The 26,276-nt window shown below is 42.9% G+C and overlaps 1 protein-coding gene across 3 annotated transcripts in view; it reads left to right on the top strand.

The window, feature by feature from the left end:
• The window catches only part of HPS4 (HPS4 biogenesis of lysosomal organelles complex 3 subunit 2), a 32,504-nt gene extending 9,869 nt beyond the window's left edge, over positions 1 to 22,635 (top strand). For all 3 annotated transcript variants that reach the window (XM_083146596.1, XM_083146605.1, XM_083146588.1), the window contains exons 4-14: positions 1,532 to 1,675; positions 3,099 to 3,206; positions 3,779 to 3,892; positions 4,744 to 4,838; positions 5,343 to 5,409; positions 12,523 to 12,553; positions 14,388 to 14,484; positions 17,051 to 17,951; positions 18,232 to 18,364; positions 20,515 to 20,623; positions 22,292 to 22,635. In XM_083146596.1, the coding sequence (XP_083002722.1) occupies positions 1,532 to 1,675; positions 3,099 to 3,206; positions 3,779 to 3,892; positions 4,744 to 4,838; positions 5,343 to 5,409; positions 12,523 to 12,553; positions 14,388 to 14,484; positions 17,051 to 17,951; positions 18,232 to 18,364; positions 20,515 to 20,623; positions 22,292 to 22,463 (1,971 nt within the window). In that variant the 3' untranslated portion in view covers positions 22,464 to 22,635. The remainder of the gene's footprint in view (positions 1 to 1,531; positions 1,676 to 3,098; positions 3,207 to 3,778; positions 3,893 to 4,743; positions 4,839 to 5,342; positions 5,410 to 12,522; positions 12,554 to 14,387; positions 14,485 to 17,050; positions 17,952 to 18,231; positions 18,365 to 20,514; positions 20,624 to 22,291) is intronic.
• Positions 22,636 to 26,276: the final 3,641 nt, after the last annotated feature.

The raw sequence follows: 26,276 nt of genomic DNA, 5'->3' as shown, positions 1-26,276 counted from the left end.
GGCCGTGTCCTCCAGCGGTATATGGTCATTAGGTCAACATGCATTTGGTAGACCACTAAAGGTCAAGATGGCTTACATCAACACATAATAGGTCAACAGGGTTGGAAGGTCGACAATGGCACGGTCGACAGTCAAAAGGTCAACACAAGTTTTTCATGTTTCTTTTGAGAAGATGTGCCGACAGGTGGTATTCATGTCCTACCATCCCCTAGGGCAGGGATGGGGAACCTTCGGCCCTCCAGGTGTTGTTGAACTACACATCCCAGAATGCCCTGCAACAGTTTTAGCATGGCCAAATAGAAAAACTGTATCAGGGCATGCTGGGATGTGTAGTTCAACAACAGCTGGAGGGCCGAAGGTTCCCTATCCCTGCCCTTGGGCATGGAGGGAGAATAGAATAGTATGCCAAGCATAGGGTACTATTTGACGGTGTCCATGTCGATTAGGCCACCATCCGGGGCAAAAACAAGTCGAAAAACTCATGTTGACAGTCGACCTAATGCTTGTGTAGGCCTTCTGACCATGTCGACCTTAGCCATGCCAACCTATTTCATGTGTCAAACTTAAGCCATGTCAGCCCAGTGACCCATACCCTCACCAGCAATGTGAGAGACAACATGACCCTTACCCCCACCAACACAATCCAGCATCTCATTTTTGTAGCAATGTGATTGTAGCCTAGGATCTACCCAATATAATACACTGATTGGGGGAGGGGGGTGTACAGTGAGTTGCAGATAATGGTGATAATTCTGTCACTAGGTGGCGCTGCACCGTCACTGTGCATAAGGAGGATCATTTTCCCTTAGAGAAGCGAATTGCCATGTATCTGCCAATGAATAGTTTGGTTTTATTTATTTTTTACAGCTGGAACCACTTTAAACATATTATCTAAAATCCCTTCACTGAAACAGTAACTCATCTGTAGGATACTTCCAGGGCATATCATTGTAAAAATCCATTCCCAATTTCAGCAATGCACACACATTAAACAGAGCAAGTATAACATTGACATATTTAAATAACTACTTTAAGGTTTTTTTTTTTTTTTTTTTTTTTTTTAATCTTCTGAAAATAAAGATCTGATTGAACATTTGGAGTTACCTTTGCCATACAGAAATATGTATACAGTATAGTGTGTTTTTGTTTTAATCTGCATCTGGTCGTAGCCCTGGTCCTACTCGGCGGAGGCATATCCTGGCTGGCGTTGACATCACACACTCTTCCCTAAAACGCTCAGACACACCTAGCATTTGCCCATGCATCCCAGCATTTTCCTAGGCACATTGGTGTTTTCTTAGCACTCACATTAATGGTCGTTTCCACCCCCAGACTCCTACTTCCTGTCAATAACCTTGCGAATAATGTGCGTATAGAAAAAGTTGCAGTACTTCATCGCAGGATGGCCTCCTGATGATCGGCCGCTGTGCTAATTCTCAGCCGCACGATCAAGTCTGAACCAGGACCATTGTCCCACGTCATCTAAAAGGAGACTATGTTGATGGCTAATCTCGCTGCTTCTGTTTTTCAGACTGTTACAGACCAGCAGGAATTACTGTGCGGCCAAATTGCGGGAGTTGTCCGCTGTATGACTGAGATTTCCAACTCCCCTCCCAATCTTATCCGATTACGCAAACTGAAATTTGCAATCCAAGTGCATGGGGAGTATTTGTGGGTGAGTAGCTAACTCTGAACTCTAAGTCCTAAAAGGAGAATAGGATTTTAACAGACCAATAATCTCATTTTATTTTTACATGCATTAAACCTAGATCACAGAGGAGAATGGAATTAACAACCCTTTAGCTTAAAGCCCCATATACACTGGAGGATATAAAAAAGGCTTTCTGAGCGCTATCTTTTACTATATCGTCTAGTGTATACGCTCAGTGTTGTTAATGATGCACGCTCCCATGCATCATTAGAAAGCTTCACTGTCTGCTGAACATGCAGGTCAATTTGGCTATATACCCAACAATCTGCATGTTCAGCGGGTCTCAGTGACATCAATGAATGATATTGTTTACCGATACTGTTCAGTGTATACATGCAATATCGGTCACCCGAGGCCAATATTGTTAACGATATTGGCCACGGCCAGTATCGTGTAGTGTGGATGGGGCTAAACACCAAACCACTAACTAGTATACAATTTACCTTACCATTACATTAAGTGTTTTTAAACTTTTAATAAAACGTTCATTTATCAATTGGTCACAGGCTCTCAAAGTCGGTCCTCGGGACCCCACACAGTTCATGTTTTGCAGGTCTCCTCACAGAATCAAGTGAAATAATTTGTGGATCTTTTAAAATGTGTCAGTCAGTAATGAGTGCACCTGTTGGGTGACCTGAAAAACATTAACTGTGTGGGGTCCCGAGGACCAAGTTTGCGAACCACTGGTCTGTGCAACTTTTACTATATATGCGGACACACATGTATGTAGTTTCCTGTGTTTATTTGCACTGTTACTCTTATGTCTGTCCTCACTTCATTGTTCCCTCTGGACCTCTTTGCAGCCAATATTCCCCTCTAAGGGGTCGATCCTATGGGTGCCGGTCGGGATCCCGACTGTTAAAACACCGACGGCCGGCGGCTATATTCCCTCGTGGGGGTCCACGACCCCCATAGAGGGAGAATAGAATAGGTGGCGAGCGCAGCGAGGCCGCAAGGGGCTTTGTTGCGCTGGCCATGCTGTCTGAGGCCAGGCAGTCGGGATAATGACTGTCGGGATCCCGACTGTCGGTGAGTCATACCACACCCGATCCTATTAGGTGAGGATGATTCACACTCGCAAATCATCACGGCGCTGGGCGCACTTTACGGTGGACTGAATTTGCTTAAAAGTGCTCGCACCTCCATAGGGGTGCAAGCAATTTTAAGCAAATTCGGCCCAGCGAATGGTGCGAGATCGGCTTAATTCGGGTGCTGTTTCCAGCATTTAATCGGCACCCGAATGGCACCTCGAACCCTTCAGCACTAATAGGATTGACCCCTAAATATACTTGTGTTCTGTAGTAAAACACCTGATATGAGGATGGTTGGAAAACATTGTGTGTTCCAGCTGTGCAACTGCTAAGCTTCTCCCTGTACTTTCTTTAAGGCGCTTGGATGTTCCGTGGATGTTGCTGATGTCAGTTGCAAATGTTTTTTGGAGGACTTGATTGGACTGTTCCGGTTTTATAATGGACCCTTATGGCATGCTTACCGGGTACGTATTGGCCTGCTGGTATTCTCTCCCTGGGTTGACAGTCACTAGCTCAACCACTATTGGTCGACAGTGACTCTGTCAACAATGACAGAAGGTTGACACAAGCTTAAGATCGACGTGACCATGGTCATGGTCTTTTTTTGTTTATACCGACTTGGTTCATACTTTCTTATCCAAGTGGGCATAAATTTAGATTATAATAGTGCCCGTAGCGTGTTGACATATGTCAACATAGACACAAAAAATCCAGTGAAAAACTCTTGTCACCCACATACATGTCGACCTTCAGCTTGTATCGACCATTCTTAGGTGTCCACCTAGTAACTGTCGATGTACGCCTTGTCGACCCATTATCCCAGAATCAGGTCTGCTAGTAATGGTAATAGTTTTCCCATTCAGTTTTGTGTAAATGCCCTTTATCCTTGTTAATAAACTCTGTTCCTAACTTATTCATTACATGTATTTTAGTTTATAATATATATTGCAACAATAATTAATTCCGTTGAGTATTAGTAACATGTCAGCTGTGTATTATGCTGCCATTCTGAGTGTTGATGTATTAATGGTTCTAGGTCCGTTCCCAGTTGGAGCTGAGCGAGGAATGGAACACTTACATAGAGCACATACAGAACACCTCAGACCTGCACAGGATCTTCAACACCCTCAGTCATGTGGACAAAACCAAAGTAGGATCTTATCACACACATTATTTCATTCTCCTTGTACCACAGCAGGCTGTGTTCTTATATGCAGTGCTGTGGCCTTCTTCATTTGCTATAATAATGTAGTGCTTTGGATGTTTTACTGTCCGATACAGCTGTGGCTCTCAGTCTTTCTGCTATTTGGCTCTATGCTGAGAACATTTTAAAGACACATGTGTATGTGTGATGTTTTCCATGTATTGTTCTGACATACGTGTTGGTGATGTGCATGGTCAACCTGTGGCTCTCCAGATGTTGTGAAACTACAAATCCCATCATGCCTTGCCACGGTTTTGCTATAAGGGAGTGTTAAGTGTGGCAAGGCATGTTGGGATTTGTAGTTTCACAACATCTGGAGAGCCACAGGTTGGCCTGTCCTGATCTAGATCGAAGCGGCATGATTGGAAGAATGTTGGAAATTACTCCATTAGACCATTGGTTCTTTAACTCAGTCCTCAGGACTCCAATCTAGTCACGTTTTCCAGGTCACCCGGCACGTGCACAGGTGTGGCCATTACTCATTGACCAATTTTAAAAGATCCACAGGTGGTATTATTTCTTTCACTTGTGATTCTGTGAGGATACCTGGAAAACATGCACTGTGTGGGGTTATGGCAGGGCTGGGCAACACCGGCCCTCCAGATGTTAATGAACTACACATCCCAGGATGCTTTGCATTAGTTTTGCTATGTGGCCATGCTGAAACTGATGCAAGGCATGCTGGGATGTGTAGTTCATTAACATCTGGAGGGCCGGTGTTGCCCAGCCCTGGGTTATGGGGATCGAGGTTGAGTACCTATGTCTTAAATTATTCTCTGATTCTTTTCTTGTTGCAGGTAGATCCACTCCTCTTGCTGAAAGCAGCTCTCATTTTGCAAACCTGTCAGCGCTTCCCTCATGTACTTGCTGGCTGCATTATGTACAAAAACCGGTATGCATATTATCTCCAAGATCTGGGGTCGAAATAAATGTATCATTTACTGAAGGACATTTGCCTACAAGCAGACTCTGAAGCTGTATATGATGTGCTGCGATGCAGAGTATCATTCGCACACCGATATACAAGTGTTGCATACCACAGTAATCAGCATCATTTCCTGGTGTGGCCTAATAGCATCAAATTGCGAATAAAACACTTTTTCGGCAAAGTTGATGCAGATAAGTTAAAGATATTGGACATCATTAGAGTCTCATGAGACCTGAAGTGATGAAAGAGGCTGTCTGGCACATTTGCAGCAGTCATGTATGAGGTCACATCTGTAGCTGATGGAGGAATACAGAGTACCACAAATCATACTTAAATAAAAATATCCACATTGTAATGGAACAATGATTATTTCCGCCATAGAAATCAGACCTTCGTTGCTTTTTATAGAGAAACAAACAAGAAAAATGTATTTACCATGTTTGATCGTTTTTCTCTCTTGTTTTTTAGGATAGTGAGTACACAACTCCCTCCTTCTCTGACTTCCAGGGTTCTCATTCAGAGGCTTGTGCAAACTGTGAGTATCCCAGTAAATGTTTGTGTGTGTAGCTCATCAATATGATGTTACTGCTGTGGAATATCATATGAAATATTGCAATGTATATCCGCACTCCACAGCAAGGCCACCAAGTAACCAGCACTACTTGTAATTTGAATTTGAATTATTGCATCCTGCTTGTAGCATCTGAGATTGTCATGGGTACTGCATAGGGCCTTAAAGTTAATTGCTTGTGAGATGTGGGCAGCAGCAACATTTCAGCAATGTGCAGATGTAGCCACACTCATCATTGCCGCACCAATCTCCGTGTGCGCCTCCCATATCTATTGGCGCAATCTGGATGCAGACGCGTGACTAATTCTCCCCCGTGTCTCATAGAAATGCTTTGAGTAACGATATCGCAGGGTGGCGATTCCGCAGTGGTGATCCAACTAGGATGAGCGCGGCTACATCTATAGCTTGTAGATCTAAAGCGCCAATATGTTTTGAGGTGGTATAAAGCATCAATTTGGTTACTTAAGCACCAAAATTCATATACAGAGGTAGGGCTACTCACAGTAACAAATGACCCCAAGGCTGAATTTCCTCAGCTTGGGGTAGTATAGTGCCCGGAAACAAAATTTAAAAAACAGGCCCCTACCAAAAAGAGAGGGAAAAAGGCCGGTGCCGATAGCATTGGTGCTGCCAACATCTCTGTATACTGGGAGCTGAGCTAATAGTATTAAAATCCATGGTCTCAATGTAATAGGGTACAAGTTTGTTTGCGGAACCAAACTCACACCTAGTTGCACAGTGTGAAGGTGAGAGTTTGTCCCACAATTTGGAAATGTAATAGGCTCTGAATTAGAGAGTTTGAGGGTTTTGTGTTTTAAACTCACACATTGTAATGAAAGTCCAGTTACAAGGGGGCACGTTTGACAGAAGCCTTCACAGTTCAGTGAGATCCATGCAGGCTTCTGTGTGTGTAATAAAGGGTTAAAAAAAACCTTAAAGAAAATGTGACACAGTGTACACGTGCCCAGATGCCAAAAGGAGTGCTAGAGATCATGTGACTGACGGTGATGTCACATTCGGCTTCCCTGTCCACCGGAAACATGTTAACGTTAGAGAGGTTGCCAGGCGAACAACAGGGGACGCGCACATTACTGCAGCTGCACAGTCTGTGTGCCAAATAGATCGTGCATCCAATTCTTCGCTCGGCACCCTCTCCAACGTAAAATCTGCCGGACGACAGGGGGTATTGGCTGCCGAGCAGCAAGGGTAAACATGCCGGGCGGACCACCCGTAATTTAAAGCATGGGGAAAATACTGCATTTGACAGGGTCTTATGACCTTGGGTGCTGTGTTTTTTATTAGATAGATGGAGATATACAGTACATAGATATTTTTATATTTAACCATTCCAGCACCTTTACACAGAGGGAGAAATTTACTAAGATTGGAATAAGACTTCCACATGTGATGTTTCTATGGGCAACCAATCAAAATCTACTTCTTATTTATTCTAGAAGATAGTAGACAGGATCTGATTGGTTGCCCAACATCACATGTGAAGTCTTATTACCATCTTAGTAAATTTCCCCCAGAGAGTCCTGCACTGGTCTCACTGATCTGTGCAGGCTTCTGACAAACTTGCCCATCGGAAGCTGGTTTATTTTTTTGGGTGAGATTTTGTGTAGAACTTGCACCCTATTACATTGTCTGAGTTGTATGCTTTTCCATAGGAAACCATGGATGCGAGTGCGAGAAACATACAAGTTTGTGCGAATTTAGCTATAAACTAATACTTTATTTTTCAACTTGTGCCTTATTACATTTAGCCCCAAAATAGCATTTCTTGCATGGCACTACTGGTACCAGCAAGTAGTGTTCAGGTTTTTTTTTGCAGGGCACCGCACCCTGCCCTGCACTGAGATCGGTGCTCTAGTTGCTTGCCGGGTTGTTCGATCAAAGTTATAAGCTCTGTTGCTTTCACACTGCAATTCGACCCAAGTCGACACGTCACCAACCCCGCAATAACCTGGGTCTGAGGTGCGGTGTGAAAGGGGTGTTACATAACAAAATGAAACCTTAACTGTCCTACCAGACCTGTTTTTTCTAAATTGTCCACTTCAACTAAATTTTTCTGCCTCTTCCCACAGCCTATATACACAGCTTTTTATTGGTTAGCCTGCTATTTTTCTAGAAGAGATATTGTTTTTTTTTTTTTTTTACTAATTAATACATAATTAAAAAAAAAAAAAACCTCTTACATTTCCCTTGGTTAATGAAGGAACACACAAGTGTGGAGTTATTTGTTAATGGCTTAACCTCAAAGTGTATCCTGATAGACTTTCAAAAGCTTTGAAGTTGGCCTAGCGTTTAATGAGATTACTGGGCCACTGTTTGTGTGGCCTCTCATCATTTCCATACATGTGGTCAGCAGATTGGTGCAATAGGGATGAGAGAGATTTCCCAGCTACCTTCTGAGAGCCATTGTCTGCAAACAAATGATTATTGTGAATTTGGTTTGATCTAACCTCATCCTTTCAGTGTAAAGTAATCCCATCACTGCTGTTTGTGTGGGGATAATAGTACACAGAAGGACATAGAATGCAGATTCCCTGTCCCTGTACTGCAGCAATCTCACAGCTGAGGCATATTTTAGATACAATGGGAAACATGAGAACTGCAGAGGGAAAGGGACAGATGTTTTCTCACATCTTTTTACTTCTGGTCCCATAATTACAGCCTCACATGTCTTCTTTGCACCAGTATCCACTAACAAGTTTGCACCACAGTGAGTGAAGGGGCATTACTCATAACCATAAACTGATTTTCAACTCTTCAGGCAACCAATCAGATTCTACTTATTTATTTGGCACCTTCTAGAAGATAATAGACAGGATCTAATTGGTTCCCCATAGCAACATCCCATGTGAAATCGAACTCCCATCTTAGTAAATTTCCTTCTTGGAGAGTGGATTACAGTGAGCATTCGAGGGAAGTAACTGGGGATGATCCGCCAGGTGTGTGCTTGTCATTGAGATGAGGAACCACTTACACAGGACTCAATGTTCACACAGAGAAACTATGCCTGCCATAGGGCTGTAATGTAACCAATGGTGCATCTAAAGACGCCCAGGATGGATTTTATGTGGGTGTATCTGTATGAAGATCATCATTCGTGGCATTGGTGTAAAGGCCCATCTTCACCTGACTCGGAATCAGCCCCTACGTGTGGAGTAGACTCGATAATGTCTGCATACCTCATACTTACGTGATCCAGCTGTGGGGTCAAAAAAATGGCTCTTACACATTACTTGCCAGGAATCACACACTTCTTACTTCATAGAATCCGTATACGATAATCCTATATATGAAGTAACTAGGGAACATTTGTTTTCTATTAGTTTTCTAGGTTTTCATTTTAAACACATAATAAAATACAGGGAAAATAAAACAATTTTTGTGCTTTATGGGCTTAGTTTACAAAAGACACATTTAGTTGGGTTGTCCTGTGCACCAGAAACACTAGTAGAACAAGGGAATGGGGAGAAGTTCTAAAAAATGTTCAAATGTCCCCCATCCTGGCACCTACACATCTAAGGACACATACATTTAAATGAGGGACATCCTCCTTGTTACAATGTGCCCTTTCCATAGTGGTTCCAGACAACAACAGCCTACACTACATGATTGGAGTGATGGAGTGCAAGTTGGGGGGGGGGGGGGGGGGGTGTCTGATGATGAGATCAGTGGCAGAATTTGTTAGGGGTAGACCTCCACTTCTCAGATTAAAAAAATCTGAACTCAGATTTAAATCCCTGAAATATTTCATTTAAGATCATATTATATCAAATATTATTGGTTCTACAATGGATGCTGCATCTTTGCATGCCCGCTGGTGGCATCTTGTAAAAAATCTTGGCAGCTGTTTCATTTGCATATCTTCACACAGTCCTGCCGGTATATGGTCACTAGGTTGACATGCATTAGGTCAGTGATGGCTAACCTTGACACTCCAGCTGTCCTTGAACTACACATCCCAGCATGCCCTGAATCAGTTTTAGCATGGCTAAGTAGTAAAACTGTAGCAGAGCATGCTGGGATGTGTAGTTCAACAGCTGGGGTGTCAAGGTTAGCCATCACTGCATTAGGTTGACACATGAAAAGGGTCAACACATGAAAAAGGTTGATATTGGAAAGGTCGACAGTCAAAAGGTCGACATGGTATTCTTTTTCTTTCTTTCCTGAGCCGACATGTGCTGACAGGCAGTATTTCATGCACTACCATCCACTAGGGTGTGGAGGGAGAATATAATACTGTGCCGAGTGTAGCGAGACACATGCAAGGGCACGAGGTGCACCGATGCAGTGTCAATGTTGACACTGTCGACATTCGGGACAAAAAAGAGAAAACCCTATGTTGACCTTTCCAAAGTCGACCGAATACTTATGTGTACCTAATGACCCTGCTAAAGCAATGTTGACCTTTTTCATGTGTCGACCTTCAGCGGTCAACCTAATGCATGTTGACCTTTGTTTGGTTGACCTAATGACCCATACCCGTCCTGAAAATGCATTTTCTTACATCTCTGAATAGGCTCAGCAAGGGAATCCACCATTCTATATGAATGCTTCCATTCTAATGAGAGGTAAGCCACTGCTACATTGTAGAAAGGTCATAGGTTTTGTAATTTTCCAGAAAATATTTCCTATACCATCAAGTTTCCTTTTGATGGCCCGGCTCATGTGTAGGGCCAGCAGGTAACCCACCCAAACAGATATCAGTCTATATTTTCTGGAGGAACAGAAGCAGATGGGTTGTAGCCTAGGACAGCTCACAGGAAGATCTCTATCTATATATCTCTATCTATAAATATAAAATGTGTGTGGCACCAAAACACTGCCATCTGTTGGTAACAAGTGAAACAATCTCATTCACTCTCTCTCACACACACACACACACACACACACACACACAGGCAGGCACTCATATACAATCAGCTGCCTTACTAGCTTGTGAAGCATTTGCTTCAAGTGGGCTTACTAGCTCTTTCATATCACAGCATTGTTCCTCACTTAGCTCCCCTCCAGATGTGTTCTCAGTGCAGCATGATTACCAGAGTGACACCAGATGTTGCCCTGTCCTTACTGGTATACTATTACACAGTACTATCATTAGCCCCAAATTCACACCAATATCTGCGTAAAAGTAGAATAATGTTAGCCAAAAATATCCGAGAAGGTAATCACCGCCCAGCCAAGCACCAAAGCCCCCCCCCCTCTGGCCCAAGTGCATTTGCATCTGTGCACACGGAGGAAATGACCAGGGAACGCGTGCATTTTTCAGGACACTCCCACAAAAGCCTGACTCCTGTCAATCACCTTGCGAGCTTGTGAGCAATGTGCGTATGCGCAGCCTTTTGATAATCTGCAGGGCTGTGAATGGGTCTGAATCAGGCCCATAGTGTGCACTCTGCTCCGTGAGCTGCAGTACTTTGCATCTGTTGTGTCATCCCCTTTGGAAAGATAGTTGTGTGAACTGCACTGGCATACATCCATAGGCTTCAGTGATCCCTGTGTACACATTTGTTGCTGCCAAAATACAAAACAAAGGGGAAAGGGAATTAACACATTCATATGTACATAGCCTTAAACTACTGTATTTGGGCTACACCTTATTGGCATGGAGCTAACTAATTCCTAGGAAGGTCAACTGACAATTTCCCCCCCCCAAATAGTATTTTTTATTTATTTACTTACATTTAAAAAGTATGTAGTTTTAAATATTTTATCTAAAAATATATATATACCATGGGCAATGTTCCCTCTAATTTTACGAAGGCTGTGTGCGGCAAAAGATATTGGCTGTGCATTTTTGGAAGGAAATTAAAATTTTTGTGCGTCACATAACGTATAAAGGCCTAGGTTTCGAGTTCTGCTGAGTTAATAAAGCAATTTGAATGCTTACAGACTTCACACACCACACATATAGGCTATAGCAGTGATTTTCAACCTTATTAAACTCGTGGCACACTAAACAAGATTTTAACCTTTGTGCGCTCAGTTGTAATGTCTGTGCGCGGGCTCGGCGAGACGTGTGCACACGCGCACAGCTTAGAGGGAACACTGACCATGGGGTTGTTTTGCACCTCCTACCCCCAACTCTGTGTACCTTGGCCTCCCCTTGTAATTTTACTTCCCACCCCCACCTCGCAGTGGTATAAGATCCCCTGAAGTGCCAGCTGCCACAACCCCTGGTGGTAACCGTTCTCTTGGCAAAACCCCCACTCTAACCCATGGTGTCAATGGCCCCCATAAAGTTAACACCTTGTTTCACAATATATATATTTCTTTAGATTATTTATCGCTTTTATGGGGCAGCATAATCCCCTAGTCATGCCCCCCCCCCCCTCCCACCACCGGTATAGCCTCACCCCTTGGCATTTTTGTAAATACTCAGAAGCAAGGGGGACTGATCATCCCTACCCCCCTGCTGCAGCTGATGTCTACACACGCAGAGATCAGCATAGATGTGTTGAGTAAGGGAACGGTGTTTCCTCCATGCATGTATAGTTCGTGTGCATGCACCCTGGAATTCCGCTCGCAAGGCATTCTGGGGCGAGATTTTGGAAGTGATCACGGTGTTCATGGAGCACGACCTCACTTCAGCGGTGCTGATGCACCAGGAGGAAGTCTGTTCTGTACTTGTGCAGCATGGACTTCCTCCTTACAGATGGAGGACATAGCGTGGCCTGTTGGCCATGTGTGATATGGCCATGCCTGCTGACAGAATCTTGCAGTTGCATCACAGCCATTAGCGCCAGGCAAGTGGTTATTGCATAGGGTTATGATTATTTTCACATTGCATGTCCCTCTTGTACCTGCAATGTGTACTTTCATTTTACTGTATATAAATAAGCAAACCCTCCTTCCCTATGAACTACTATACCATAAAGTTCTTCCTTACAGCTATGGAGAAATGTTCATGTATTGGGTCTCTGCAATATAGAAAACAGTATGTGTTTAACTGATGCCTTTGATCCCTGATTTTTCCATCAGTGTTCCAGCTACATTCATTTTAAAATAGCAATGTGATCAACATTACTAAATGTAGTGACTGCAGTCTTTCTGGTCTCTTTTCAGTCACCATCAGCGAGCAGCGATCGAGGCCATGGTAAGAATGCTGTGGAAATAACAAAAGTTCTTCTCAGCTGACTCATTCTCAGACATGAGATAACTGCTGTAGAAGATAAACAGCCACAGGCTAGCAAGGAGGCACACTTTAGGTGTACAGTACATACAATTGTTAAAGCATAATGGGGCAGATGTATTAAGCTTGGTGATAAAGTAGAAGGTGATAATGCACCAGCCAATCAACTGACTCATTTTTGAAACATAGCTGATTGGCTGGAGTGTTATCACCTTCTACTGAATCTCCACTTTTACACCAAAAACCCTGGTCCGACCCTGGTCTTTGAACGCTGGAGTTTCCAGGGTCTGACCCTGCTTTATACATATACCCCATTTACACAGAACTTCGATCTGGGTCTGCACCATTTATACTGAACCTGGGTCAGCCCTGCCTTTTTTTGTGGGTGGATGTCATAAAAAATGCTTGCTTGTTGCCAAGGGGGGTTAAATTGCTTGTTGCCAGGAGGCAACACACATATATATATATATATATATATATATATATATATATATATATATATATATATATATGTGTGTGTGTGTAACTTTGCCTACGTGTGGATAATTTCTGAGTGCTGCTGTACCCCCCAGGACTCTACATTGAGACAGCACGCACTGTCTGCATCGGAGGGCACCATTTTATTACCTTAGGAACCATTTGCCTTTCAATTTGGAGTGCTGCCAAAGGACACTATATATATATATATATATATATATATATATATATATATATATATGTATTACTTAAATAAAAATTCTGAAGGGGTAGAGGGGGGAAGCTGTCCCCGGGTGCTGGGAGAAGGGGGGTTTCTGTGGCTGCTGAGGGGAGGTGGGGGTACCTGGCTGTCAGCCTGAAGTCAGAGCCGTAGAGGACGATGTGCGCCGCCGCTGCTGCTGCTGAATCAGGCCCAATAGCATACAACTGCGTGAGCCGGAGAAGATGATGTGCGCCGCTGATGCTGTACCTCCCCCCGCAGCCGCGAAGTTCCTCTGGCGAATGGACAGTCAGTGGCGGGGGTCCCTCCGGTGCATAGGAAGTAGTACTAGTTCCCATGCATCGGAGGGACCCCCGATGCCGACTGTCCATTCGCCTCAGGAACTTCGCGGCTGCGGGGGGAGGTACAGCAGCAGCGGCGCACATCATCCCCTCCGGCTGCGACCTCAGGTTCCGACCATCATCCCCCACAGCCCGCAGTTGTATGCTATTGGGCCTGATTCACCAGCAGCAGCGGCGGCAGCGCACATCATCCCCTCCGGCTCCGACCTCAGGCTGACAGGTACCCCCACCTCCCCTCAGCAGCCGCAGACACCCCCCTTCTCCCAGCACCTGGGGACAGCTTCCCCAGTGCTGCACGCTGTGGACCCGCTGCGGGTGCCTGCATCCGCAGCGGGACCATTTACACCGGCCTTTACACGGGTCCTATCCGGGTTCTACCCAGGTCAGGACCTGGGTAGAGGATCCGTGTAAATGGACACTGATATACCCCATATACACCGCCGATGATCCGGGTCTGACCCGCTGCTGACCCGGATAAATCTCTTTAATAGTTGCACCTTGTGTAGCATATTTCAGATTATGGGCTACTTTGGGGCTTAATAATACAAATCAATCATTTTACTATCATTGGCATTGCAAGAAAAATGTTCTAGCTGAGGTTTTTTGAAAAAATGAAGAACAGTAACAAAAATGCAAAGAATAAAGATGGTGGAAATGCAGTGCAGAGATGAAACCGTACCTGCTTTATAATATAATATTAGCTGAAAACTTTGAACATTTAATATAACTGTTTCTTACTATTCTCTTATTACTTTTACAGATGCTTTGTTGCCACAGGATGTCTACATGATTCCAGTATTTGTAATGGAGAAGGAGGCAACTTCACTGCGGCAGTACCCCGTCCAGTGGATGACCAGGTTATGAAAGTGCAGAATAGCTGACTTAAGAACAAGCAATGTTCTATGCTTTATACTGTATTTCAGGATTGTTCTAGAAGGCCCAAGTCAGCAAGTTTTTCTACAGTTAGGTTGCAGTTGCAATCTATGCCTAGTTTTTTAGACTGAATACAGACCCAACCCAAACCATTTGCGCTATTTCCTTTTAGCAGTGCCTTAGGCTGTGTCTACACATTGCCTTTTGACAGGTCCCTTTTAAAGGCATCTGTTTGGCAGGAAGGAGCCTGCACATCACTATGTCGGCGTCTACACATTGGGTTTTAGCAAGATGCAGTCGAACAGGAGCTGTTTAGTAGGTGCTTACACAAGGATATATCCACAAAAAGCTGCATCCTGCTAAACAGGATCCTGTTCCACTGCATCCTGCTAAAAGGCAATGTGTAGACGCAGCCTTAATGTATAACATTCGTTTTTTAAAATCCTGAATAATTTAGTTTATGTTAAGTTTAAAAGATGTGTGTGATATCTGTACACCTAGAGATACAGGTGCTCATGGTTTTTACAATTTTTAACATTGGCATTGCTTGATGAGCATATGCAACAATAGGCAACGATGGGCAACTTGGAGTCCTACACAAGCCAGTTGCATCACTAATTGTAACTTAATATGTAAATTGGCAGCAGTGTGCTTGAAGACTTAGCTTTCATGCAGAGTGTTGTCAGAGTTGCAGATGCTGGATAGAGCATACACAGAAATGATTCCAACTGATTTTGGATGGATCTCTTGCTACAGGTATGGTGCTGGAGCAAATGCATGTTAATAGTGAATACAGCCACGACAATAAGTGGTTGATTGGCTCCGTATACAACTCTGCATATAAACCAATATATATATATATTTATTTCCATGCAACCATACTTCTGGCTGGCTGGCTGGCATGTCATTCTGTATCAGAACGACCTGGGTCCTGTTCACACTATGGAGGAGGCAGTGCTTGGAGACATCGTCAGCTCCAAGAAAATGCAGACTTCCCCGCCCCCCTGATGATGTGCCACTGCTCTGCCCTGCCCCCCGTGTGATGTCAGTGACCCCGCAATAAGGGTTCCTGAAGGAGCTTTCAGACAGCAAATGCCGGGTCAGTCCCGGGACAGACCTGTTTCTCAAACCTGGGTTTGTCCTGGTATTTGCACTCTGATAGGGGTATAAGTGTTTATGTTGTTTCTATTATACAAGATAATAAAAGCCTGTGTCTTCTGCATTATTTGCTTTAGCGCACCTCTGATACCCTAATACATGGCATATACTTTACTAGAATTAAATGAGACCCCATCTTGGATTCTTGACTTGAAATAGGGAATGAATGCCATTGAGTTATAACCTTTATCCAGTTTGTTTATGTCATATTTTGTACAGTAAAAGTACTAGAGATTGTTAATGTATTATGCCATTTCATATGATTTGGTTTATGAATGGAGATCTGGGGGTGTATTGACTAAAATGTGGGATGTTAGAAGTGGAGATGTTGCATAGTAACCAATCCAATTCCAGCTTAGAAGGTGCTAGATAAATGATTATCGAATCTGTTCGGTTGCTGTGGCAACATATCCATTTCTAAAATCCCGCACTGTTCTTCATTGTTCCTTTTATGAGCATTTACTGTATCTTGTTGTCTATACTGGATAGATGTTGGTGATAAATACTGGCCAACTATACTAATATGGGTACTTGTTTCCTAGCACGGCTCCCATCGCATCGTATACCATAAGCCATACAATGGTATGCGATGCGATGGCAGCCGATGTTATACAATTTTAAATCGTATACCATCGCATTGTATGCCATATAAAATGGTATATGATTTAAAATTGTATAAGCACCCTAATGGGTGTTTTCAATGTTAAATGGGCCCCCAATAAGATTATTAATTGTATAAGCACCGTAATGGGTGCTTACAATGTTAAAAGCACCCCCACGCCACCCCCACTATCAACGCCAACCCGAAGCGTGGCGAGTGCAGCGAGCCCACGAGGGGCGGCGGGGCGCGTCCTCCGACCTTTTCATACCCCCACCATCCACGGTTGAATTTAGGTAGTGTGTCGAGCGCACCCTGAATACATGTAAAGTAATACGCTGCGCTCGCCACGCTTCGGGCTCAGTGGCTCGCTGTGCTCGCCACACTATATAAAATCAACTCCACGCCGACGTGGATAGAGGGGGTATGAAAAGGTCGGAGGACGCGTACCGCCGCCCCTCGCGGGCTTGCTGCGCTCGCCAAACTTCGGGTTAACGTTGATAGTGTGGGTGCATTTAACATTGTAAGCACCCATTAGGGTGCTTATACAATTTAAAATCGCATTGCATGCGGGTATATGGCATGCGATGCGATACAATGCATAAGATGCCATATGACTGAATATCGTGGGCGCCGTGCTAGGAAACAAGTACCCTAATATGCTATGCCGTGAGTGGGTAGTGAAGGGAAATTACCATTATGTGGTGTTATTGATTGTTTTCACCAAGTGTACAACATCTCCTGTTGCCAATAATTCAGGGTGACTGACCCTATGAGATTTATTTTCTTTATAGAATACCAAGTTCCTCAAGAAGAAGTTCAAGCATTTCCCACAGCCTCAGTGAAGAAGCCCAGGTTAATCAATCTGGCATCTCAGAGAACGAGTCCTTGGAAAAAGATAAAAGCAATCTGCCATCTTCTCCATTAATAGAGGTGGTAGTTTCAGAGGCGTCCTCAATGGCCACTGTCATAGCAGAGAGTGACAGTGTTGCTTCAGAGACTGGCCTCCTCGGCACGCCACACATACCCGTGCGAAGCTCCTCTCCATTAAAATGTGCTTTTACCTCTGATACGGATTGTGAAGCTGATGAAGGTACTATAAGAGAGTGCAGCTCTGAGAGTATAGCCGCTGAAAGCAGTCTTGATAATTCATTTGCAATGGCTTCTGAAGGCCGAAAAGGGCTACTTGGATTAGAAAAGGATTTTACGAGTAGAAGTGACAGCGTTTCCACTCTAAGCTTTGTAACCTGTTGTTCCACAGATAAGCTAGGTCCAAACAATCTCGAGCAATCTTTCTTGTCCAGTCTAGAGGAAATCAAAGTTTCACTGGAAAACTTGTCTACAGTAAACCAAGACGATACGGTAACCAGTGAAGACCTTTCTCCAGGAGAACATCCGACATGCCTAGTTAAGACTACTGAGAGCAGTACGGAGATGTTGGACTTCACAGAAGGTGAAACACAAATCAACATAAAATCTACTAGACCTTCAGAATTGATCACCCCATCTTATGAAAGCACAGACACTAAATCTTCTAGTATAACAGACTGGACATTAACACTGAGCTCTAATCCATCCATCAGCAGCAAAAAACTGGTGCAAATGATTTTATATGTCCATAATGTGAAAGGATTAGTACTAACACTTATAGCCGAGAGTGATTTCAAATACATCAAGGAATCCATCCAAGATGTGGTGAGTACTACGTACATGTAAATCACCATGTATATCCTTTCTGTGAAAGAACGACACCGTATGCCATGTATGTTTAGATCACATTGCTAGCCAATGTCAGGGGGGAAGGGCAGCAGACTGGTGCACTGTGTCATTAGGTAGAAGCTTTCTGTTGATATTTTGAACGTTATTTATCTTTTTTTTGCTTTATTATTTGATGGTGGGTTATGTTTTAGCAGCTTGCGGTAGAACTAGAAAGTGTATGTTAATATCCGTATTTTGTATGTGCTTGATTCCCTAGTATGACAGCACTTTGGCTTCTCTCAATGGCTTAGAAGTTCATCTGAAGGAAACAATGCCCCTGGAAAGCGGCAATTTAACAAAGAGTACCTACAACTTCACCCACTGCGACTCTGTTCAGAACATTCTCACTGGTACACAATGGTTCCTTGTTACTGCGCAGCCTGTATTATTACATTTGTCCAATCCACTAAACAGTTGTCTCCATTCCATATAGGCTGTAGCTATACTTTAGTGACCATTCTTATCACACAGCATGTATGCTGGGCTTGATTAATGGGAATGCAACATGTCTTTTGCTTTAAGCAAAGCTAAGGCAATTAAATGAATTTATATCAATTAAAGGCATGTTATTCATTTTATCTGAAACCAGTTTGGTTGTAGACTATTGTTTTATTGCAAATATCTGTACACTAAATATTCGGAAGTGATTCCACCGTTCTGCAGTTCTCCTATTCCTGGAGTACTACAACCAGTTCCATATTCTCCTATTCCTAGAATACTACAACCAGTTCCATATTCTCCTATTCCTAGAATACTACAACCAGTTCCATATTCTCCTATTCCTAGAATACTACAACCAGTCCCATATTCTCCTATTCCTAGAATACTACAACCAGTCGCATATTCTCCTATTCCTAGAATACTACAACCAGTCCCATATTCTCCTATTCCTAGAATACTACAACCAGTTCCATATTCTCCTATTCCTAGAATACTACAACCAGTTCCATATTCTCCTATTCCTAGAATACTACAACCAGTTGCATATTCTCCTATTCCTAGAATACTACAACCAGTTCCATATTCTCCTATTCTTAGAATACTACAACCAGTTCCATATTCTTCTATTCCTAGAATACTACAACCAGTTCCATATTCTCCTATTCCTGGAATAATACAACCAGTTCCATATTCTCCTATTCCTAGAATACTACAACCAGTTCCATATTCTCCTATTCCTAGAATACTACAACCAGTTCCATATTCTCCTATTCCTAGAATGCTACAACCAGGTTCAAATTATCCTATTCCTAGAATACTACAACCAGTCCCATATTCTCCTATTCCTAGAATACTACAACCAGTTCCATATTCTCCTATTCCTAGAATACTACAACCAGTTCCATATTCTCCTATTCCTAGAATACTACAACCAGTTGCATATTCTCCTATTCCTAGAATACTACAACCAGTTCCATATTCTCCTATTCCTAGAATACTACAACCAGTTCCATATTCTCCTATTCCTAGAATACTACAACCAGGTTCAAATTCTCCTATTCTTAGAATACTACAACCAGTTCCATATTCTTCTATTCCTAGAATACTACAACCAGTTCCATATTCTCCTATTCCTGGAATACTACAACCAGTTCCATATTGTCCTATTCCTAGAATACTACAACCAGTTCCATATTCTCCTATTCCTAGAATACTACAACCAGTTCCATATTCTCCTATTCCTAGAATACTACAACCAGTTCCATATTCTCCTATTCCTAGAATACTACAACCAGTTCCATATTCTCCTATTCCTAGAATACTACAACCAGTTCCATATTCTCCTATTCCTAGAATACTACAACCAGTTCCATATTCTCCTATTCCTTGAATACTACAACCAGTTCCATATTCTCCTATTCCTAGAATACTACAACCAGTTCCATATTCTCCTATTCCTAGAATACTACAACCAGTTCCATATTCTCCTATTCCTAGAATACTACAACTTGTTGCATATTCTCCTATTCCTAGAATACTACAACTTGTTGCATATTCTCCTATTCCTAGAATACTACAACTTGTTGCATATTCTCCTATTCCTAGAATACTACAACTTGTTGCATATTCTCCTATTCCTAGAATACTACAACCGGTTCCATATTCTCCTATTCCTAGAATACTACAACCAGTTCCATATTCTCCTATTCCTAGAATACTACAACCAGTCCCATATTCTCCTATTCCTAGAATACTACAACTTGTTGCATATTCTCCTATTCCTAGAATACTACAACCAGTCCCATATTCTCCTATTCCTAGAATACTACAACCAGTTCCATATTCTCCTATTCCTAGAATACTACAACCAGTCCCATATTCTCCTATTTCTAGAATACTACAACCAGTTGCATATTCTCCTATTCCTAGAATACTACAACCCATTGCACATTTAATAAGTCTAATGCTACAGTACATCTCACCTACAGTATAGAGTTCTGATGAAGCCATTCTAGGTTTATACTTAGTGGTGAGTCTTACTGTGTTCTTTTTACTACAGCCAATCTCCCAACTGCTTCAAATACATTTGAGCATCATTTCCTCCGAGCTGCCAATGTCATCCATTCTGACTTCAGTCTACACCCGTCTCTGCAGGAGGTGACCGTGAGGTAAGAGCACAGTGCGCGACCACACATGGGGTGGAAACAAGGAGATTATCACCGTGCTATTAAATCCGTTTTAGTTCTTTAGTCCTACCTAGTTGAATCCTAGTCATATATGTTTGAAATAAGATTCCAGGTTTGTATCTGAGCAGTTAATGGTTTATGATAATGTTATTCTTTGTATCCTGTCAGTGTTTAGAAACCATTAAGAATTATGAATAGACATTTGTGTTAGAGTTATGTCTGGGCCAGTGGTTCCCATACTGGGAAGTGCCCCGGGGAAATACGGTCTTAGGTTGACATGCATTGGGTCAAGCATTGGGTTGACACATTAAATATGTCGACATAGCTAAGGTCAACAGGGTTGGAAGGTGGACAAAAGCAATTAGGTTGACAATGGCTAGGTTGAGAGTCAAAAGGTCTAAATGAGTTTTTCACCTTTTTTTTTGAGCCGACGTGCTGACAGGCGGTGTTTAATGCCTTACCATCCACTAGGGCATGGAGGGAAAATAGAATAGTGTTCCGAGTGCAGGGAGGCACGGTTCCCGAAGCATGGTGAGCGGACATGGTACACTTTTACGGTGTCCATGTCGACATTCGGGACAAAAAACATGAAAAACTTGTGTCAACCTTTTGACTGTCAATCTAGCCATAGACGACCTAAGGCTTGTGTCGACCTTACAACCTTGTCGACCTTAGCCATGTCGGCCTATGTCATGTGTTGATCAAAGCCATATTGACCTTCTGTGGTCCCGCCCCGGGTTGATGGTCCAAGTCCAACTCACATTATTTATGGTCTGTATGATACTCAAAACCAGTGCTTTGTGGTTTCCAATCGCAAACTATGTGGGCATTTTGAACTGAACCCTGCCCCTCACCACATGACTGAACCTAAGGGTGACCTATAAACACCCCCATGTAATGTTCATTTTTTTTTTTCTGACTCCCTCAATAAGAAATGTTTGCCCTAGGGGTGCCCTGAAATTTGTTTTGATACTCTAGGATGCCATGGCAACCACTGGTCTAGGCAATGAATGTCCTGCAGTACAAAACAAAACTGCAGTGAAAAATATTGGACAATAAATAATAGTTAAAGCTATTTGGATAAGAGGTAAGACATTGAACAGGTGTGTCACTCATTGTATGTGGGTGTATGTATCACAGCAAAGCTAAGCATGGCTACATCTGTATGGTCATCACCAGTTTACTTTGGTGAAGGATAGATAAGAAATATTAATTCTCACTTATGAGATCCAGAGTGAGGAGGCTGCATTGCAGTTTTGCCAGTATTCAATTAGCTGCAGTAAAGTACAATGGATCCCCCGGGGGCTATCCGGTTAGCTGAATACCCAGCACTTATCGGGGATTATACTTCTGGTGCTTCAAGCTCACAAAAAACATAAACCCCTCAATAAGCAGCTCTCAGAGCCACAATAACACATAGGATCCCCGGGTAAGTATCCAGTGCCCAATGTGCATGAAAACTGGACATTTTTCTCTGGGCAAATAAAAAACAGGCTCTAATTGGATAGCCAGAAAAGAACCAGGAGAAAAGTGATTATAACTAATTGAATATGTCCACAGTTGGTAATTGATAGCATAGTTGCCTTCAGTATGTTCATTGTGTGATTTTAAAGTAATATATTTGTCTTTCCTCTCTGATGGCACTTGCAGAAACGCTTCTACCTCGGTCTACGGCTGCCAGAGCACTGTCCATGAGACCTACTTCCAGCAACTAGCTCCTCCATTCAAGAACTCTGGTGCCCCAGATGCACAGGACACTGCCTTCATCCTACACAGCAAGGCCAAGCAGAAGCTACTCAAACATGGTCTCAACCTGCTGTGATATTCCTCCTAGCAACATATCTACAAAACAAGAGCCATATAGAGGACTATGGGCAACAGTGGGTTTTGAAAGCCACACCTATGTATACTGTACTGGGAAATTATACACCTCGTGTGGTTTATGGAGCACAGATAATGCTCCACAAATTAAAGTAATTATTAAACCCATCAAATGTGTTGTTGGTTAGTAGGTGTCAGAAACTAATTGTCACCACTGTGTCTAGTGGAAGAGGCTAACAGCAATGCATGCCCTAACTTCTTCAATATTCCCTTTTCTAAAGACCTGGGATATTCAAATAGTATTGTGTAACATTAGGGAGATGTAATGAGCTGGACATTGGAGGACAAGTGCATCCTGAGGGGGAATAGGAATGTTAACGATTTTCATTCTGGGGGAGAATTGAACAAGGGATGGCCATCGACCATCGATGATTAGAAATCATTGATGGTTTATGGGCAATTTTGAATAGTTTTGCTATTGATGGGGGAGAACCAGATTTTTTCTCACCATCGATGTCAAGCTTAAACAAATAGTTTCGTTTTTGCTTTTTCCCCAAAAAGCTGGGACACGGAGCATAGCTCCGCCCCTGACGACCGCAAAGCCCGGGCCCGATATTTTGATTGGCCCACAGGCCAATCAGTCAAAGAAGATGGATGACCATCGATATGTAAAAACATCGATGGTCATCCATTGAATAGCAATACACTAAATCGACACTGGTATTGACTTTTTGCATTCTGAGGGGGGAACAATCTGACATGTTTTTAACTGCACAGCCTGGAGTTTCACAAAACAATGTCTTTCAATGGCTAATGCAGTAATAGGAGTACCTCTGCCAGTCTAGTGTGAGGATATCTAAGTACAGGGACAGGTGTGCTGTCCACGTGTCTTACCTGCCAGCACAACCTCCTCCTCCAGCTTGTGCTGCTGTTGTCAATGGGATGAGATTAACAGCCACGGTGTCAGTGTCACTATGTGTATATGGCTGCAGTAGACTACTCAGGCACATTGCCAGGGCTCCCTCAGAAGAAAGAGCACTATAAGGATACATTTCCAGATCTGTGTTCGCACCAGACAGATAACGCTTTATGTGTGTACCCAGCATAAAGGGGCGCACACACGGGGCGATTTCAACCCCATTTCTAAGCGATCTGACTGGATTAGTTTAGAAATGGAACACTGATTGCTCTGTGTGTGTATGTGATGCGCGGTCCCGTGTATCACTATCGTCTGCAGGGAAAGCCAGCGCTAGATCATGGGGCTTTGCTCTGCTCAGCACAATCGCTCAGCACACAGCATTGCATGGTGCAATGCAGGTGTCCCGCGATGTGTGCTGAGCGATCGTGCTTAAGCCCGTTACTCCGCACAGAGGATGGGTCGCCCCATGTGCATGGGGATTTAGTGTGCCTTGAGGACCAAGGTTGGAAATGCCTGCCCTAATGCAACAATGCAGTTTGCACGGCATCATGGGCTGCCAGTGGGATAGGGCTGCTCTAGACCATCCCATTATTTATTTTTGTTACGGAAAGTAACTCCTCATGTGCTCTAAATGTGCCAAATGCTGAATTTTTCTAAAGGTACAGGTATACAGACACTATAGCTTCCCAGTAAGGATTTATTTGTATACTGTGACAAAGGATAGATAAACACAGAATACTATGGAATGTTTACCAGGTACTTGATGGTATTCCATTATCTTTCATGTATTATGGTTAAATTACACTTTTTTTTTTTTCTGTTCTAGTTTGGAAATGTTTGATTGACACACATCATAGAAAGCTGCAAGTAAACAATCTATGACCTTAATACCATGACCTCTGATATGTTTCCAGCAAGCCAGGCGATATTTCTCATATCACAATGTTTCTCGGCTTAGGTTAAAGCTGGGTACACACTAGACAGAAATAATGTCCTCTAGTGTGTACCCAGCTTTAGCCCAACCTGATCTGTACATCAGGTCAACCCCTACAGATTGAAACTGCCGCAGGTTCAGTCTATTGGATTGGACCCATCAGCAGCACATCGCAGGTGCTTTTTTAGCACCCACAATGTATTGGGTCCGATCCATACGTGTGTACTAGCGGTGAAGCACTGCTGACACACACCTATGTACAGGGGCAGACAGCGACGAGGTGGACAACAGTTGCCTAGCAGCTGTGACCGGCAGGAGAGCGGGGTGACTGGTGCTCGGCAGTGGTGGGGTGCAGGAAACCTGACCAGAGGCGGGTGCCAGGCAGCAAGGCGGCAGGTTTTGGAAGGCGGGCAGGAAGCAGCAGGAGAATTTTAAGAAATGCTTTCAAAAGACTGGTCAGCTGCTGATTGGCTGAGAAAATTCTTTCAGCCAATCAGTGGCCGGCCAGTCTTTTGAAAGTATTTTTTTAAATTCTGCCGCTTGCCGCCCAAAACCTGCCAATTTATCTATGTAAAAAATGGCACATCAAGTGCCAAATCGTAAGGAAGCTGCCCGGGGAGCTCAAGGAGAGTTTGGTCTGACATGTCCTTAGAACAAGTTGGACTAGTGTATGGGGGCCTGAACGTTTCCCGCCAGGTCATGTTTTGAGGATTTTTGTCTGGAAACAGGTGAGGTAATTCTGACCAAGCAAAGCCGATTTAACTCACCTGTGCACGATTAAAGACATCCACAAAACATGACCTGTTGGTGGTACATGAATGGAGACTCTGACCTATGGTATTTAGATATTAAGGGGTACATTTACTAAGATGGGGGGTTCTATTGAAGATGGGATGTTGCCAATAGCAACTGTCAGATTCTACTTATTTAGCATCTTCTAGAACATAATATAATTGGTTGCTATGTGCAACATCCTATCTTCCCTAGTTCTCCCAAATTATTGTTAAGTATCACATTACTATACCAAATTTGAAGGAGTTATGTTTTTTTGTTGTGTATTATTGATCAGTTGTTTTCATAAAGATTTGGGGTTAATTACTTCTGATCCCCATTTGGTTGCAGTAAATCTACAGAATCCTTTTGTGACATGATGATTATTATTAGGAGGGTGTAATTGAAACTAGTTTCAGTTAACACTAACCTAGGAACAATTGACACCTACATGCTCCTCATTGGTAATTGTAATGTAATTCAGATTTGCATAGCAATGCCAAAGACCTCAGCTTATGTTAGACCTATTGTTTCCCTGTCAGGGACATTTTGCTTTAAAGGGGCCAGCTGTTACAATAAAGTGTATGTGGTTACCGGTAATTATTATGAACCATTTATGTCATTGCCAGCATTTTGCCATTATTAATGTGCTGTCTTGTATATTATTGCTTTTCCACTAATGATAAATGCTAGAATGAATACAGATTAGGTTATTACACTACATCATGTAACTGAGTTATGGTACAATATGGCACCCTAGAGTTTAAGTACAAGAACATACTGTAAAGTACTGTAACCCATAGTACCAATCAGATTGCAGCTTTGACTTTTATTCTGTAACAGTTAAGATATTTAAATCAAACCTGATTAGTTTGCACAGAGATGCTGTAACCAAACAGCATATCGTTAGTGGAGCATGTAATTCTTTCATTATATCAATTTTAGGGGGTAAATTTGTCATGGAAGTTGCAAATGAGCCTCCTTAATGAAGTGTATTGGGGCAGTAATGCTAGACTGTTAAGGACCCCTATACACTAATTCTAGGGACAAGTCAGACCGAACTCTCCTTGAACTCCACGGCAGCTCACCGGGAGGGCTCACGTACGATTTGGCACTTGATGTGCCATTTTTACATACGATAAATTGGCCAGCCAGTGTTTTGAAACTGTTTAATATCTGCAGCCCTGTCC

Source organism: Crinia signifera, chromosome 1 (genome assembly GCF_055691185.1).
Source record: "Crinia signifera chromosome 1, ASM5569118v1, whole genome shotgun sequence".
In the NCBI taxonomy this organism is placed as follows: Eukaryota; Metazoa; Chordata; class Amphibia; order Anura; family Myobatrachidae; genus Crinia; species Crinia signifera.
This window is presented reverse-complemented; position numbering and strand designations above follow the sequence as displayed.